Genomic DNA, 17835 nt, shown 5'->3' with positions numbered 1-17835 from the left:
GTGGCGCATGCGCAGAACTCTCCGACATGAACAAATTAAAGTCCTTCCTCACTGCTGACTCCCGCAATCGCTGGCCTGACCCCGCGATCCACCACCGCCCCCCCCCCCCCCCCCAATGATCTCAATGGCGCACTCCCAGCTACAAGCCAGCCAGCCTCGATACTCGATATCTCCTTGCTCAGTACATGTACCACCCAATTTAACGTGGCCACCCCTCATCCGGAAAAATCCCTTATCCAGAACAGGCCAAGTCCTGAGGGTTCCAGATAAGGGAGGTTCAACCTGTAATACAAATGAAGATTCAAGGGTCTCCACCTCCACTGTCTCTCATTTATTATTTATTCTTTGTGTGGAGAATTTCCTGCTATTGGTCTTAAACTTGCTCTTTAATAGTTTGAACCTATTTCCCCTTGTCTTATTTGTGAATTAAGTTTAAAGTAATTTTCCCCAATATCTTTATGTATATTTCTTTGGCAGCACCTCACAAACCCAAGACCTCTACCGCTTAGAAGGACAAGGGCAGCAGGCTCATAGAAACACCATCACCTTCAAGTTCCCCTCCCAGTCACACACCACCCTGACTTGGAAATATATTGCTGTTCCTTCTTCGTCGCTGGTTCAAGATCCTGAAACTCCCTCCCTAACAGTAGTAGTACCATCAGAACCACATGACTGCTCACCGCCACCTTCTCAAGGGCGATTAGGGATGGGCAATAAATGCTGAACTTGCCAGCAATGCCCGATTTAAAAAAATATATAAATTTTCTATGCTGTTTGCATATCCGCTCCCACAAAGCTGAAAAGCCCAAGTTTCTAAGTTTTTCATTGCAGTTCAGAATTACACTAGGGCTGGAATCTTACCGGCGCTGTGAGTGCGAGTTTGGAGGCGGGTGCGCTATCAAAATGGCAGTGATTGCCAGTGGGGCGGATGTCCACTCTGAACCCACCTTCATATCAGTTTCTCAAGGGCCGGCTCTGCATTTGAGCAGCATTTTAACAGGTCCTAACGATTTTTCCATATTTTTTACGAGGTTCCCAGCGCTCGAGGATCACATCAAGTAAGTGTGTCGGGTTTTCATTGACTCTCCATTGCTGTTGACAGCTGCAAAAGTGGTATAAAAGCTGCCATTTCACAACTGTTCAATTTCCAATCTTAGAAGCTGGAGCCTTCAGGATTTGGAATGCACTTTTCAGGTTTATGGAGGTTTAAAGTGTTTGCAGTGAACTCTCTCTTGGGTGTCACCTCCTTGGAGCAACCTCGCTCACCATTGACAGATCGCTTCTGTCATCTGAACTTCATCTGCCATCTATTCCATCAGCATCGGTGCCCTTGAAAAAAATGTCACCTTGGTCCTCAGAATCCCATCACGATCAGCCCGCACACCAGCATCACCAACAACAACACCAATTTTCTCTGCAATCACCTGATGCTGCACAGGACAGAGGGCATCAGCACCCAACCACATTGCTGCCTGGGACACCAGGGTTGGCCTCACCATGGCCACATTTACTTCACTTGATGCTGTACACCCTAGCTGCCACATGATGCGCCAGGTTGGCACCACCCCACTCCAACACCATTAAGCATCCCTACAATGCCCAAGCCATTCCATTCACACGCATCATTGGGGGATACCGTTATGTCTCACCATTCACTGCAACTTAATAAGCCACTTCCAAAGGTGCACACTATCCAAGAAGGCAAACTGTTGAAAGTAAAGATTTCAATGATTGAGAACACATTAGCAGAAATTTTACATGAGCATTGGCGATAACAGCCAAGTGGCTATCCTTGTGTGTTGTTAATTGGTATGATTGCAGTAGGATGTGGGTGAGTGTGAGGGCTGGCTAGTGAGATGGGGATGTGATGCTGTGGATAGAGAGAAAGGGATGGGTGGAGGTGCAAGGTAAGTTGGTGTGAGTAAAGGATGTGCAGGGGTAGGGAAGGCAGAGCGATGGAATTTGATGAGTGGCACAGCAGGATGAAGTTGAGTGTGGCTTTGCAGTAACGTTTCGTGATCTACTGAGATCATTGAAAGGTTTGCACCACTGCAGCCAGGTCCTCCTAACAACATGCTTTCTGTGCCCTCCTATAAAATGTGCAACCAGGCTGCATTGGTAATTTCCAATTGAGGAGGTAATTTCCACCCTTTGGTAGGGAAGAGAATCTCCCTGCATGCTGAGACTCCTTTCATAAGCATTTGGAGGGAGTCAAGGGAGAGCCTGGGTGCAGCCATGCACATTTATGCAGTGCTTGTCAGTATTTGCAACACCTCAATGCTGCAGAACACTGACAGCACACTGTGAAAATGAATGTGGGCATGGTCCCTTTAAGGAAACCGGCTGATGATGTGTCATCAAATGACGTCATCAAATTCGCTTCCTTTTAATTGGCCGGGAACCTTGTAGTGCAGGGTTAACAAGCCCCGTCCACGTAAAATGACTTGGACAGAGGTGGATGAAGAAGGAAGCAAGGTTCCAGCTCACACCTGAAGTTGCTCGCCTCGCTCCTGACCTGGTAGGAAAAATCACGTCCTAGGGATCAGCCTCGTGGCTCTTCTCTGCACTGCATCCAGCACGTAAATGTCTCCCTTGTGTCTCAGTAACCAGAACTGAACACAGTAGTCATTGTGTGGTCAGACCAGAGCATTATACAGTTTGATAATGCCTTCTTTTGACTTGTATTCTACTGTTTTGGCTATATTTGTTCAACATTCTATTAGCTTTGTTGATTGATCCTCTGCATTGGTTGGACATGTGGAACATTGAGTTTATTAAGATTCCTAGGTCTCTTAACTTCATCCTTAGCTATTGCAGAAACATTCACAGAATATGTGCATTGTTAATATTTCCTTCCAAAATGCTACTTTACACTTATCTATATTATTTCATCTGCCATTTTTCTGTCTATTCTAGATAAGTTTTCCATCTTATCTTGTAAGTTCTGAGCTGCTTCCTTATCCACAGCAATTTTCTAGGTGATAATTAGTTCATGGCAGTCTTGTCGTTGCTACATCCTGGACCTTCATACTGGCACCTGGCCTAGGGGCCTATTAATAACGATGTTAGCACACGGAGATGCCAGCACTGCGAGCTACTACCTGTATTTATGTATGTGAATGCACTGTGTAGGTCATTTGTGGAGGCTCCTTATTGGGGCCATGTTAAATCAATGGAGTGATTGTACTAAAATGAACATAGATACTTCAACTTGAAGAATCAGATTCTTAATCAGGAGCCACACTGTAAATGAGATCAAGATTGTATTTTGTACTCTATTAAGCTATTCCATCCTTGGCTTTCACACTTTGGATTTTCGGAGTTGGTGCAATCAATTTCAAGAAGTCCAAAAATAAATTGATTATATTCTGGAGTGGAAGCATTTAGTAATTTTGTTAAAAAAAAACTCTGGTTTTTAGTATCTTGTAGCAGTTCCGTTTTCATTATCTGCATGATGAGTGAAGAATCATCATGGCCCTGAATTTGTTGTTGGAGGCAAACCTCTGGAGTACACCTCCGAACCGCTAAATATTTCCATATCTGCCTCCTGGCTCCACAGCTACGGAGAGTTTCCTTCTCGGGCCTGCAGGCGTACACCTGCGCAAAGGCCCAAGGACCTTAGGGGCGGACATGGTTCGCCAGCATCCCTGGGATCACATGGGCCAAGTCATCCGATCACAAATGGGGATTCCTATGATGCTTTTGGGGATTCCATTTACGTACAGAATCCCTATAAGCATATTAGAAATCCCCAAATAAATAAGAATTCACACCACTGAAATAAAAATAATGTTCCAGTGTTCAAAATTAATTAAAAGACCCTTTAATTAAGCATTTAAAATAAAAAAATAATTTTGAAAAATAAATTTAAACATTTTAAAACGTGCCAAAATTTATCTAAACTAATTTTTCATGTATGTGTACGTTTTAATCCATTAAAAAAAATTATTTTAACCATTACGCTGGTAAAAGAAGGCCTTACACCTGCTTTTACTAGGCATAAGGGTTTCATGGGCATTCGCTGGGCAAATACTCTGCGGCAGTGAAAGGGTTTTTGTAGCGGATTGGAACCATCTGTCGAAGCTAAACCTGACAGATTGCAAGGTCTGGGTTTTCGCGCATGCGCAATGCGTGCGGAAAGCTGTAACTTGCAAGGAATTTCTGAAGGCTTCTGACAGCGTAAGCTGTTGAAACCACCACAACTTCAAGCCCAATATTTCCACTAACTTACCTGTGTTTGGTTCAGACTTCATCCCAACACTTCCACCTTGTGTTCGCACCGCGAGACTTGTTTTCATAAATAGACTGTGGGAGAGAAATCCATTTTAGCCAGTAAAAGGAGTTAATGGCTGCAACACTAACTGAACAAAATTCATCTGGGGGGATGGAGATTGTTGGTGCAGCGCTTACCTGCTATGTATCACTGTCCTGGTGGCGTTGCTGGAGTTATCTGGGATGCAGTTTCTGTCCAGAAGTGGCATTGCAGTTTCCCACAGCCTCTGAAATCAAAGCTGTGGAGGTGGAGCTCGCAAGGAAAGGCAGAAAATACTTCAGTGGTTTTATTCATACTTAGGAGGAGGAAATGTTCCTTTTTTTAAGCTGTATTTGTTGTAACAGGACAAAATGGCAAGCAGGTGTGGGCGGCTCACGTTACCAGTGGGTGGGGCGTGAATAGTCGGCATATCAATGTTATCATAGAAGTAGGTATCGCCATTATGTTTCAGGCATTAACCTCTAAGTGTTGCCAATGTCATCAAAGTTATCATAACAATAGGAAATAGCGTAAGAGGAATTGTATATAATATATTGAAAACCTTGCATCTGCCTCCACAGTCTGTCTACAAAACCTATTCCTGTTGTATTGTTTTTGTCGACCCTTGATAGTGAGAATTGTGCTCATAAATCTGAAATCAAATAGATCAGCTCCCCAAATATTTAACTCATTTTAATAAAGGTGACTAATTTTTGACAAAATGGAGGCAATATGGCAATATATCATTTAAACACTTGATTGTAAATTTTGTTTATGATGTATCACATTCCATATGGGCAACAGGAATGATCACACTCATTATGGATACAGCAGTTCTATATTAATTTAATATGATGGGAATAGTATTTGGGTTCAGGAAGAACTTCCTATACAGGATTTTAATTAGAAAAGAAAGAAAGACTTGAATTTATATTTATTAACAATTTGTTTTTGTTCTATTATGAAATATTACTGCATTTTGATTTTGATCTCTCACTGGTATGTTCTTAGTTCTCAACAGTGGTGGGTTTAGATCATGTCCAGGTGGCCTATGGGCTGCTAACGTTTCAGTTAGACACCACAGATGGGAACAAAGCTATCCAGATATGACAGACTGTCAAAACGAAAGGGTTAACTTTTGTTTGTGTCAACAGTGCATTAAGTAAATACTGGATTGCTATATAACATGGGAAAGACATCTGAAGCAGAACACTATTACTATACCAAATGTAATTTTTCCTTTTATTCCTTGAATACATTGAAGTGATGAAAATTGGGCACCATGGGCTCAATTTTTCCAAGCCCTTTTTCTGGTGTATTGCCAGAGTTACGCTGGGTTTTTAGGTCCAGAAATGTGCCAGAAAAACATGTCCAAACTTTCCCCGACCTTTATACTGCAATCCGGAGCCGCGCAGCATGGCCAGTCGCCTCGGGGAGATGGAGCCTGTGGTCTGCGCCAAAAAACACAGCTGGGCCTTCTGCGCATGCGCGGGAAAAAAATCTTACGTTTTTGACATCGCTGCAATGGATGCGCATGCGCAGTACAGCTCCGAGTTGGCAATCGAGAGGCCTCCAGACCGGGACCAGGATCTCAAGCGGGCGCAGCAGCTTAAGGTAAGTGCGCATTTTTTTATTTCTATTCTACAGGGTTTACAGAGAAGCACTCCCTCCCCCATGGACCCTGGCCCAGTGTTCCACTCCCCGCCACTAGCCCAGGTAAGTAAATCTGTGGCCATTTGGCCTGGGTTAGGAGCAGGAAGCGAAGCAGACCAGGAAAGCACTAGGGGAGGGAGCGGACGGACCGGCAAGCCCTTCGGCCTGGGCTAGGGGCGGGGAGCGGAGTGGACCGGCAAGGCATTCGGGGCCAGGAGAGGCATCCCAAAAATGGCATCTCACCTATTGAATTGTATTGAACGGCGTGAAGTTCCTGTTTTAACATTGTAGATGCGGACTAAACTCACCACAAAATGTTAAGGTGTGTCCATTATAGTCTTAAGTATCCTTTTAACGGTGTGGTAAGTCTTAATTACTGCACAACAACCTCTCTGGCTGAAAGGCTTGCTGGTCAGTCCGCTCCCTCCCCCGCCGACCCTCTCCTGACCCCAAGTGCCTTCCTGGTCCGCTCTGCTTTCCGCCCCTAGCCCAGGCCGAATGGCCTCCGATTTACTTACCTGCGCCGATTTCTTTAACTCTCCGCAAGGGTTTTTTTGAGAAGCCACATACGCTGGCCTAAGCAGAAATGGAGTAACTAACAGCTGGCCAAAGTTCACTAAATGGACAGAATTGGCGTAGGTGGCTGGTTATGACCCCTTTGAATGAAAAAAAAAACTTAGCTAAAAAAATCGTAATTAAATGAGTTACGCCGGTGCAAATTGATTGGGGAAACTGTGGATTTTTAAGTTGGGCCAGAAAAAGCAACCTGCTCCAAAAAAACGGCGCAAATTACTGGGGAAAATTGAGCCCATTGAGAGTACAAATAGACTTGAGCTGCAGAATCCTAGATCAAACCATTATTCTTAGTACTAAAAATATCATTACCATTGTACTCCCTGATCCAAAGAAGCTGCCAGGTTCTCTTTATTTCAATCTCCAGAGTGACTTTGGGATGTGTGAAGAACATCGCGTGGTACGTACACCAATGGATGAATTAATGGCCAATCTGTTGTGCATTGCCCTCTAATTTTATTGTTATGTCAAGACACTTTTGTTTGCAAGGTTCTAGATTGGATGTGTTCCAAAATGCGCATGCATATTGTAAGAGGCCACTTACATCTTGCATATATGAAATTGTTAAATATTGATTGATGTTTATTTCTTTTGGTTCAGGATCAATATGAAATTGAAGATGACATGACTGCATCTGAGGTAAGCCAGCCATCTATAGAGTTTTAATTGTGAGTTATATTTTCTTCCACTTTTTTTGCTTACGTTAGCAAATGAAGAATAGACTTCCAGAAAACGCTGTTAATTAATTCATTTTTTAAAGAAGTAACTGAATCAGTACCTGTTGAAGAAGATGATAGAAGGTTATAAGGATAAAGATAGACCATGATGAATACATTCTCTGCTAATGTTATTAGGAGTGGGGCAACACATTTGCATTAACAGGATCAAGAAAATGTCAACCTTGCAATACAGCTGATCAGGGCTGGATATTCTAGTCTGTAATATTAGATTGATGCCTTTCTCAGGAGACTGAATAAGTTGATGGAGTCCACCATGGGCAAATCATGTGAGATCACTGTAAGGAGTTGGTTTGATTTGTCCAGTAGTCTTCATTCATGCTTTTTGCTTATGTTCTCAATGATTATTAATGAAGCCAATATACTTTTAATATGTTTAATCCTCTAAAATGCTTGCAAACTCTCTTCAATTGCAAACTTTCAGTTCTTCGACTTGTTCATCGCATCTGATCGGCACTGAAGCAAACCAGTGAGTGGAAAAGCTCATAGAAGAATTGGAATCCTCACAAAATGTTGGCTTGACTTGTCATTATCAACAACTCTGATATCCTAAAAAAAACTAAATTCATCCAAGTGCTAGAATATTGTCACCTTGATTGGCAGGTTGCAAAAAACTACTTACTAATCTAATTCTTTGATTCAGTGCAGCCCTGAGCAATTGCAGACCAACAGACTCGGTCAGAATACATCCTCTACAATATTCGAGAGATGTGGCTGGGTTGTCAGACCTATGCAAAATTTACTACTGAAGAAACACAAATGAGTTGGTAGAACTTTAAGTGTAGTCTCCAAGGGCCCGAGTTTGGTGAAACCTAAGTTCCACCCAATTACTGGCCAAAGGACCACTAAGATCCTGACGGTACTTTGGGCGGAAGTTTTGTGAAAAAATGTTAGAAAAACCGCCCCGTGGCAAAAATGGGCCTTGCATGCCGATTCTGGGCAGCAGCGGGCGGTAGGTCCCATTCTGGGCGCCAAATGCGATCCTCGGCAAATTATCGCCGAGGATGGCCGGGGTGGGGGGAGAAACAGGGGAAATTAAAACATTTTCAAAACAAACAAAACCCACCAGAAATCCTTCAGAGGACTCCATCGACTTAACTCTCTGCAAAATAAATAAAAGAAAAGAAGTACACTAACCTTTTCTTGCAGGTCTTCATACTTACCGTTCAGGTAAGACCTGCTTCCATGTGGCGGTCTCTTCTGCTGATGGAGCGGAGAACCGCCCGGACCAAACTGGGGACTCAGTGGGCGGGAGGGCTCTTGTGGGCGTTGCACACCGGTGCACACCAGCAGACACTCCCCAGCGGTCTTCTCTCACCGCCGGCGTGAGGATCTGTCCAAACTCGCTCGGAGGGGAGAGCGCCCAAAAAACATTGAGACCGCCGAGAAAACTCAGCAGCAGCCCACGGTGAGTCGATCAAACTCGGGCCCCATGTTTCTGTAAATTAGCACCAAAACCTCACGCAGCTTTTGTAACCTTAAAGCTGTCTCCAGCACAAGATACGCATTAAGGTGAGGACAGGGAGGCAGGAATGGAGCAAGAAATGCAGACAGTATCTGGTGCTAGAAAGTGAGAAAGGCTTGTAGTGTGAGGGGGAAGTGGAAGGAGAGGGGGATGAAGATAGCGTTGTTGCCACCAAGTTGTTGCTCCTCAAGTTCTGTAAGCTGCTGGAGCTGCGGATCATCCCCACCTATTCTCTGCTGCTCCGTCTATTGTGGGCCATCTTGGCCTGCAAGAGAAATGAATGTGTGTGAGTGAGAGTGCAGCTATATGTTTGGGAGATACGCATGCCATAGTTGAATAGCTGTAATTGTAGGCAAGGTGGGAGAGCAGCTATATGTTTGGGAGATACGCATGCCATAGTTGAATAGCTGTAATTGTAGGCAAGGTGGGAGATGTGGATGGAGATGCTTGGTGGGTGAGTGGTGGGGGTGTGGTGGTTTGTGCAGTGTACACAGACTGCACTTCAGCTGCAGGTATGCAGGACATGCCGAAGCATGTACTCACCCTGACCATCTGAGTGAGGTCGCTGAATTTCTTCCAGCACTGTGTTAGGCTCAGGACGACCACATTACTGGCCGAGACCTCCTGGGCCACTTCCCTCCACGTTGCCCTGAAGACCTGTGGCAATGGCCTCCTTCCAGTGGCCGGGAACAGCACTGCCCTCCTCCATTCCACTCCTGCTATCAATGCCTCCAATACCTGGTCACTGAAACGGCAAGCTCGATCTCTGGGAGTGGGATAAGCCATGACGATCACCAGATTCAGTTGCTTGCAGGTCGCCTTCACAGCCAGCATTGTTGATAATGAGGATCCGCACAATGATGGAACTTCCCCTTTAAGAGCTGGAAGGAACCAGTGTGAAGGATCATTCCTGATTGCATTGCACCTGAAATTCATTATCGCTCTGCTGGTAGAGCCCTTAACACCTTACTGAGGTCATTAGTGTTTGATTTAGCCAATTAGTGGAAGCTCAGAATCATTAGCGCCTAGTGCCAATTTTTCAAGATTCCAAAAATTTGTGCCTCGCCGAATATCTAGCCCCTAGTGTCAGTGACTGTGAAACTACCAGATTGTCGGAAAAACCCATCTGATTCACTAATGTCCTTTAGGGAAGGAAATCTGCTGCCACCCCTGGTCTGGCCCACAGGTGACTCCAGACCCATGGCAATGTGGTTAACTCTTATCTTCCCTCTAAAATAGTCATTCATTGGGCCCAAGTTTCGAGCCGTGCCTAGAATAGCGCAGTCCCGACCTGGACGCCTGATTTTCGCGCCACAAAGTGCGCCTAAAGAAAACTTCCAGGTTCTCCACCTCCCTGCAGGTCGTTTGCAGCTCAGCGCAGCGCAGCACGAGCTGTATGGGGTGGAGCCAGGTCCCTGCGCTGAAAACAGTGCCGGGACCTCTGCACATGCGCGCTACAGTGGGCACGCATGTGCAGTAGCTCCAGGCGCCCAAAACTGTGTGGGAGGGGCCGAAGCACGCAGCCCCTAGCCCTGGCCGAATGGCCTCACTGGGGCTGCGTGAATAAGGCTCCTCCCACGCCCAGCTCCTGCTTCCTCCCGACTCGACCCGACTCCCACAATCCCCCCGCCTCTGGACCGGACCCGACTCCCGCTCCCCCCCCCCCCCCCCCGACCCGAACCTCCCTCCCTCCCACCACCCCCCCGACCCGACCCGCGCTCCCGACCTCGACCCGCGCTCCCCCCGACCTGACCCGTGATCCCGATCCGACCCAACGCCACCTACCTGTAAATCTGGTGCTGGGGACGGGCCGTGCCCGAAGTCTCGGGCCCAGCCGAGCCCAGCCCATTCAGCCTCCCTCCCCCTTCTCCTTTCCCCCCCCCCTTCTCCTTTCTCCCCCCCCCTTCTCCTTTCCCCCCCCTTCTCCTTTCCCCCCTTCTCCTTTCCCCCCCTTCTCCTTTCCCCCCCCTTCTCCTTTCCCCCCCCTTCTCCTTTCCCCCCCTTCTCCTTTCCCCCCCCATCTCCTTTCCCCCCCTCTCTTTCCCCCCCTCTCTTTCCCCCCCTTTTTCTTTCCCCCCTTTTTCTTTCCACTCCTTTTTCTTTCCCCCCTTTTTCTTTCCCCCCCTTTTTCTTTCCCCCCCTTTTTCTTTCCCCCCCTTTTTCTTTCCCCCCCTTTTTCTTTCCCCCCCTTTTTCTTTCCCCCCCTTTTTCTTTCCCCCCCTTTTTCTTTCCCCCCCTTTTTCTTTCCCCCTTTTCCTTTCCCCCTTTTCTTTCCCCCTTCTCCTCCTCCTCCCCCTTCTCCTCCTCCCCCCCCTTCTCCTCCTCCCCCCCTTCTCCTCCTCCCCCCCTTCTCCTCCTCCCCCCCTTCTCCTCCTCCCCCCCTTCTCCTCCTCCCCCCCTTCTCCTCCTCCCCCCTTCCCCCTTCTCCTCCTCCCCCCTTCCCCCTTTTCCTCCTCCCCCCTTCCCCCTTCTCCTCCTCCCCCCTTCCCTCTTCTCCTCCTCCCCCTTCTCCTCCTCCCCCCTTCCCTCTTCTCCTCCTCCCCTTCCCTCTTCTCCTCCTCCCCCCCTTTTCCTCCTCCTCCCCCTTTCCCTCCCCCTTTCCCTCCTCCTCCCCCTTTCCCCTTCTCCTCCTCCCCCCTTCTCCTCCTCCCCCCTTCCCCCTTCTCCTCCCCCTCTTCCCCCTTCTCCTCCTCCCCCCCTTCCCCCTTCTCCTCCTCTGCCCCTTCCCCCTTCCCTCCCCCTGCCCCCCCTCTCTCCCTCTACCCCCTCCTCCCCCTCCCCTCGCTGTCAGGAACACAGACAGAGAATGAGAGACACAGACAGACAGAGAGATAGAGACACTGACAGAGACACACTGGGGGGTGGGGGGGGGGCATCCCAGCATGCTGTTGGAGGGCTCCCGGTGCTGCAGTCGGTAAGTAGAAAACGTTTTATTTATTAATTTTTTTTTGATTGATTTATTGGTTGATTTATTGATGTTTTTATCATTTATTATTGATGATGGCTCTTTATTTGTAAAACTGAAGTGTTTAATGTTTGTAAACTTCCCTTTAAACCCCGCCCCCCCCCCCCCCCCCCACCATTCCCTACGCCTGATTTGTAACCTACGCCTGATTTTCTAAAGTGTAGACAAGGTTTTTTCGAGCATACAAAAATCTTCACTTACTCCATTCTAAGTTAGTTTGGAGTAAGTTTTCACTGACGAAACTTTGAAAACAGGCGTAAGTGGCCGGACACGCCCCCTTTTGAAAAAAAAATTCTGTTCCAAAGTGAAACTGTTCTAACTGACTAGAACTGGAGCAAACTATATGGCGAGAATTCCGATTTCTAAGATACTCCGTTCTACACCAGTTGCTCCTAAAAATCAGGAGCAAATCATGGCGAAACTTGGGGCCATTGTACCAAACCGCTGCAAAGAAATATCACTGACTGCAGCGGTTCAAGAAGCTGGCTCACCACCACCAAGGGCAATAAATCATAGGATCATAGAATGGTTGCAGCACGGAAGAAGGCCATTCAGCCCATCAGCTAACCCACTTAGCTTGTGACTTTCAGGGCTAGAAATTTGGCAGGATTGCGCCTGTTTTCCATCATGGCGGAGCAGAAAAGGTAATTTTTTGGGTGCTAAACTTGGTGCAAAAAATTTAGCGCCCGGGCGGAAAATTTGGCAGCGGTTTTGCGCCGGCGATAAAAATTATCGCCCGCCCGTTTTTAAAAATCATTTTTATAATGTCAATCGGCATGCAACCCTCCACTATCGCCACAGGTGGAAAATTCACTGATATCGCCATTTTTACTGCCCGCCCAAAAACACGCCCGAACAAAATCAAGTCTTACCAGGTCGGACCAACAACGCACCCGGTGCTAACGGCGCCATGTTGAAAAATGGAGCAGAAGTTCAGTGTATAAAAAATAATTTGAAGGGAAGGCTGTGTTTTACACATTGAGGTTTTTGTGAGTTTATAATTCATTTTTAAGGCTATTTGAAGACATTTAAAAGAATGGGGGCTATAATATCTCTGCCATTATTGCTGGCTGCTTTTTCTATGCAGCATCGAGCTGGAAAAAGGCTTATTCAAGAGCATTTTGAGCGTAATCAAAAGGCTCGCAGACATATGGAGAGGAGACCTTACCCCTATAGAATTTACAGGCACCAGCACTCAAACCTGCAGCTGTCTGAGGCACAGTGCATTCGAAAGCTGCACTTCCAAAAAGAGGTGGTCACAGAGATGTGCCAACTGATAAAGGCAGACCTACAGCATTCCAGCGGCAACAGGACTGCACTGCCCGTCGAGGTGAAGGTGACTGTGGCACTTGCCTTATATGCCTCCGGCTCCTTTCAGGCATCAGAACGGGACATATGCTGCATCTCGCAGTTCGCTACACATAGTTGCATTCGCCAGGTGACTACTGCACTGTATGGCGCAGGATGCTTAAATGTTTGAAGCAGAGAAAGATACAGAGCTGTGGGGAAAGTGCAGAGCAGTGGGATCAGTTTTGGATTACTCTAGCCAAGAGCCCACAGATACAGTGGAACAAATGGCCTCCTCTGCACTGTAAACTTCTATGGTTCTAACCTTTTTTTTAAAAGAGTGATAAATGTTTGGACTAATCTTTAAGAAGTTAGTAGAGACACAAACATTCAGGTTGTTCAAAATACAGTTGGCTGTGACGGAACATGGGATATTAGATGACTTTGATGAGCTAAATGACCTTTTTTTTGTCTTTTTTTTAATGTCATGTTACATCCATACCCATTCCAGTGGAAGTGCAATTTCCTGAGGGAATATTTTAAATGGTACTAAGCTCAACAAATCCTTTCTTAAACTAACCATCATGGCAGTCTCCCACACCACATATTGCAATAAACCATTCTGCATTAAAGGTCTAGGATTTTGCATTGAGAGTAGCGCTGAGGCTAACATCGCTCACTGTTATTATGGAGTAATCGAACAGCAACTTCTGGAGTCCACACTTGCGGAGACAAATGTCGAAATCCGAAAGCTGCGGTCCAAGTTACCCTGCTGCTCCACAGGCAGCCCTATAACAGTATCTCGCTGACAGACTCGCCATTAAAATCAATGGAAGGGCATGAAGTTGGGGTACTTAGCCTCTAGTTACCCACTAAACACCCTAGAAAAGGTGACTGGTGTTGCATTCAGGAGTAAGTGAATTTTAGCGGTGTGATAAGTCATAATTACTGCCAAGGAGTGCAGTGGTGTAGTGGTTATGTTACTGGATTAGTAGTCCAGACATGAGCATGGCCTAATAATTCATGTCCCACCTTGGCAAACTTCACAGTTTGGGAATTTGACTTAAGATTTTTAAGAAGTGGGAATGTAGCTCAGTGGTAGAGTGCATGCTTTGCCTGTATGAGGCCCTGGGTTCAATCCCTGGCATTTCCTTGAACGTATGTTCCAGCACAGACATGATGGGCTGAATGGCCTCCTTCTGTGCTGTAAATTTCTATGAAACAACCTCACTAATTTTACAAGTGTGTAGTCTCAGTCCTTCAGAATTGAATTAGTGTTGAAGATTTTTTTTTAATTAAAATTTCTTTCCACTTTTTTTCCCTTATCTTTTATCTCTCTCTCTTAATCCCATCTTTCATTTCCAATCTTTACTTTGCTTTCTGTACATGATTTTACGCTTTCTGTACATGATTTTACAATGATTTAAATCTTATTTATGCTTCCTAGTTTATAATTTCTGGTTTAGACTCTGCGTGTCTCAGTGAGGATTCTTCAATCTGCTTGGTTGAAGAGCCTTGCTGTTGCTTACCCACTCACAGATACCGCAGATCCCCTGTAGAGGACTCCGCACTGGATCAGACAGCCAATAGCAGAAAGTCTCTGCTCAAAACCCCACGAAAGCTTTGTGGGCAGCTATCAGCGAGGTGAACAGTAACCGCCGTTCCTTCACTGCTAATAGCAAAATCCGGGCCATTGAGATGAATTCAGCTACAATAGCCATTTTTACAAAATACCAAATATATACATTTTACCTTAAAAAGCTGTATCGATTTGATATCGGCAGAATAATATTTGTAACTTTTAAAGATTATCTACCCCGAAGATTTCTATTCACTCTAAATCCTTTCAAGATTATTGTTAAAGTGAAGGTGCAAACTTCTTTCCCCTGAAGCCACTCCAGTTCCATTTAGGTAATTAATTCCACCTCCTTTCAACTTTCATTGAAGATTGAGCCTTTTGGCAAATTACTTACTTCTTGCTTGTCAAAAAGATAACACAGCAAGTGGGAAATGTGTAGTGGGACTAATACCATATTATTTATACAGCCCTGCAGTTAATGATCTTTCAACAGCCAGATGCTGAAATAAAAAGAGCTGAGGGTTTGTCAGTGTCTAGCTTGTAATTATAACGCTGGCTTCTCTAATAAAATCTAAAATAGTTTGACAGATAGTGGAACAAACATCTTCTGGATCCTCTTGTTGGTTTTAACTACATCTATGCTGATGTTCCAGCACACCTTGCAACATAATGACCACTTTTTACCCACCTGAGAAACGATCATACACCAGTGCTTCTTCTGTTGATGTCGGTGAGACCAGCTCTGATTAAAACTGTGGGTGACCTTTGACAGTATGATCAAATTAATTCTATGCAGTATGGTAGGGATTATGTATGTATGTATGTAATTATGCATGTATTCATTTAGCCTGTGTCAGTGGAGTATGATTAATTCCAATAGAATATTGATTTTCTTATTTAACTGCTGGTTTGAACTGAATAAAATTCAATGTAGGGTTAAGTAATGACAAGTACACCAATACGTAATGGGGTGGCTTAAAATCTTGTGACCATTGTTTTGTACTGCATTTCTTTATAAGGAATCTGCCTCCATGTATAACTAAAGAGCTAGTAGTAAACAAACAACTATTTCAACTAACTTTACTTAGCCACTTCCTTGCCAATGATTGATTGTGTGGCATTGGAGTGGTTAAAGGAACTGAGAAGTTGATTGGGATTTCCAACTTGCTTTCAAGATGACAAACGTCAGAAAGAATCTCAGCAAAGCATCAGTGAAGTTATTAGTGTCTACTGAATTCATATTGAGTTTGTCCCTATAAGGAACTAGAATGTCTAAGGTGTCCTAATATCCTTTACTTCATATCTCCAGTAATAACAGATGAAATACTAGGCGAAATGAATGTATTCCAAAGTTTACACCACACAGCAAAGTGCCACAAGTCATTGTCTGATTGGAATTCTGTGTCACTTTGCTGCACTGAATTCAGTTGTGAACCCCTAACAGCAACTTAATAATTACAAATATTTCCCTAGATTGTTGAATGGGAGGAAAAAGAGCTTGATGAAGAGGTGGACTTCAACAATTGTAAGATCGACCCAGCACCCTTCCAACTTGTCGAATGGACATCTCTACACAAGGCAAGAAACATTAGATTCCTTTTGCTTGCTGCATTGCTAAATCCACTTCGTCAAATCCACAAAAGTTGCTGCAGAACAGGTTATGAGCTAAATAGCTGATCTGTGCTGTGGGTTTTAGTTTAATATTACTCAAACACAATTAGAATTTTAATAAAAATGTGTTTGAAAATTAATTATGACATTTAGAAACAATTGTCAATGAAGCATTTTATCTGACAGATGGGTACTGTTTTGCATGAATACGCAATTATCCAGAAACTAGATCTTATTTTTTTCAAACTATGGGAGTAATATTCACCTTTGCCACCTGGGCAGTAATGTGGTGGAGTCGATCACCTGTCTGTTGTAGAGCCCACCCGATTTTTATCCCATTAAGAAGGCTTATATTTATACAGCGCTTTTCATGACCTCAGGATGTCCCAATGCACTTTACAGCCAATTAAGTACTTTTGAATTGTAGTTACTGTTGTAATGTAGGAATAAATACAAAGGATGGGCAAGCGGCTCCACCAGGCAGTAAAGATGAAAATGATGTTTAAAAAAATCTTCAAAAATGAGGATGAGTAATGTAGATTGTAGCATTAGATGGATATTCTGGAGTTTCTCTTGAATACTTAGGGAGCAGGAACAAACTTCTCAGTTTTGAAGAAGGGCCCAAACCCAAGTATCTCTCCACAGATACTGCCTGACCTGTTGATAGATCCCAGCCTTTTCTGTTCTTGTTTCAGAATTCCAGCATCTGCAGTCTTTGCTTTTCATTTGTTCATATTTCTTCAAGCAGTGGTTTCCTTTAGTAGTGTCTGAAAGATTTGACCTTGTTAATATTTGCATGGTTATTACATTGCATGATGAATGATGCGATGGCCGCTGCAGTGCCCACTCAGACTGTTCTTGATAGTCATGATTCCTCTGCTACGGGCATATATACCTACTGCCACTGCTATTCGAGATTTATTGTTAGAAAAACATAAAGGATTCTGCTACAGAACATGCAACTTAAACTCCTGACTGGGTTAAATGCATTTTTTATTTCATATATGAAACGTGCAGGTTACGGTGAAAATTAGTCGTAATTCTATTAAAAATACAGGCCTTGATATTGCACAGTAGAGCAAATGATGCATTTTCCCTGTGGTTTTCAGCAAACACTGCTACAAGTAAAAATAATTGTCTTAATGTGGATAATTCATAATGTAGACAGCACTGAGGTTGCTGTCTCATTGTTTAAATCTCTGATTTGTGAGTGTGCGTTGCAGCAGTAGGCACGTTATTCATCATGTAGTGCAGTAACATTGCAAATAATGCTGTGTAGAATTACTGTCATAAATATCTAAAAGAGGAAGATAATAAAGTAACATGTTCCTTGTCTCCACAGAGGGGTGGAAGTACAATATTAATAAATTTTGAAATGGAACGATGCACTGTTTTTTTTTTACATACCAACTCAACAGCACAGTTTCAATCATTAGAAGATATCCTATTACTATGTACAACATGCACAATTGATTCTATTAAGGCCACCGTGTTAAATTTCATGTGGCACTATGTGTACAGTGTCTAATCAGTTAAGTGACCAGTAATGTCTTCTGAACGGGATGCTAATGAGAATGTGCATTTGTTAAAATACTGATCTTATAAGTGATACAATAATGTGGCAATATTTCACAGAGACTATTAGTCAGAACAGTGTGACGCTATCCTGATCTGATGAAGGGTTATTAATAGCTCTTGATATTTTACCATCTC

The 17835-nt window shown here is 44.4% G+C and overlaps 1 protein-coding gene and 1 non-coding gene across 2 annotated transcripts in view; both read left to right on the top strand.

Annotated features, from left to right (window-relative positions):
* Positions 1 to 17835, top strand: part of LOC139265315 (chloride channel protein 2-like) — a 684518-nt gene that overhangs the window by 649558 nt on the left and 17125 nt on the right. The window contains exons 20-21 of the mRNA XM_070882282.1: positions 7079 to 7117; positions 15985 to 16089. Coding sequence (XP_070738383.1) covers positions 7079 to 7117; positions 15985 to 16089 — 144 coding nt within the window. The remainder of the gene's footprint in view (positions 1 to 7078; positions 7118 to 15984; positions 16090 to 17835) is intronic.
* trnaa-ugc (transfer RNA alanine (anticodon UGC)) lies at positions 14014 to 14085 on the top strand. Its single transcript has one exon. It is a non-coding gene; the product is annotated as a tRNA-Ala (tRNA).

The sequence above is a fragment of the Pristiophorus japonicus genome, chromosome 6 (assembly GCF_044704955.1).
Source record: "Pristiophorus japonicus isolate sPriJap1 chromosome 6, sPriJap1.hap1, whole genome shotgun sequence".
Lineage (NCBI taxonomy): Eukaryota > Metazoa > Chordata > Chondrichthyes > Pristiophoridae > Pristiophorus > Pristiophorus japonicus.
The sequence above is the reverse complement of the archived record's forward strand: the minus strand, read 5'-3'. Positions and strand labels throughout refer to the sequence as shown.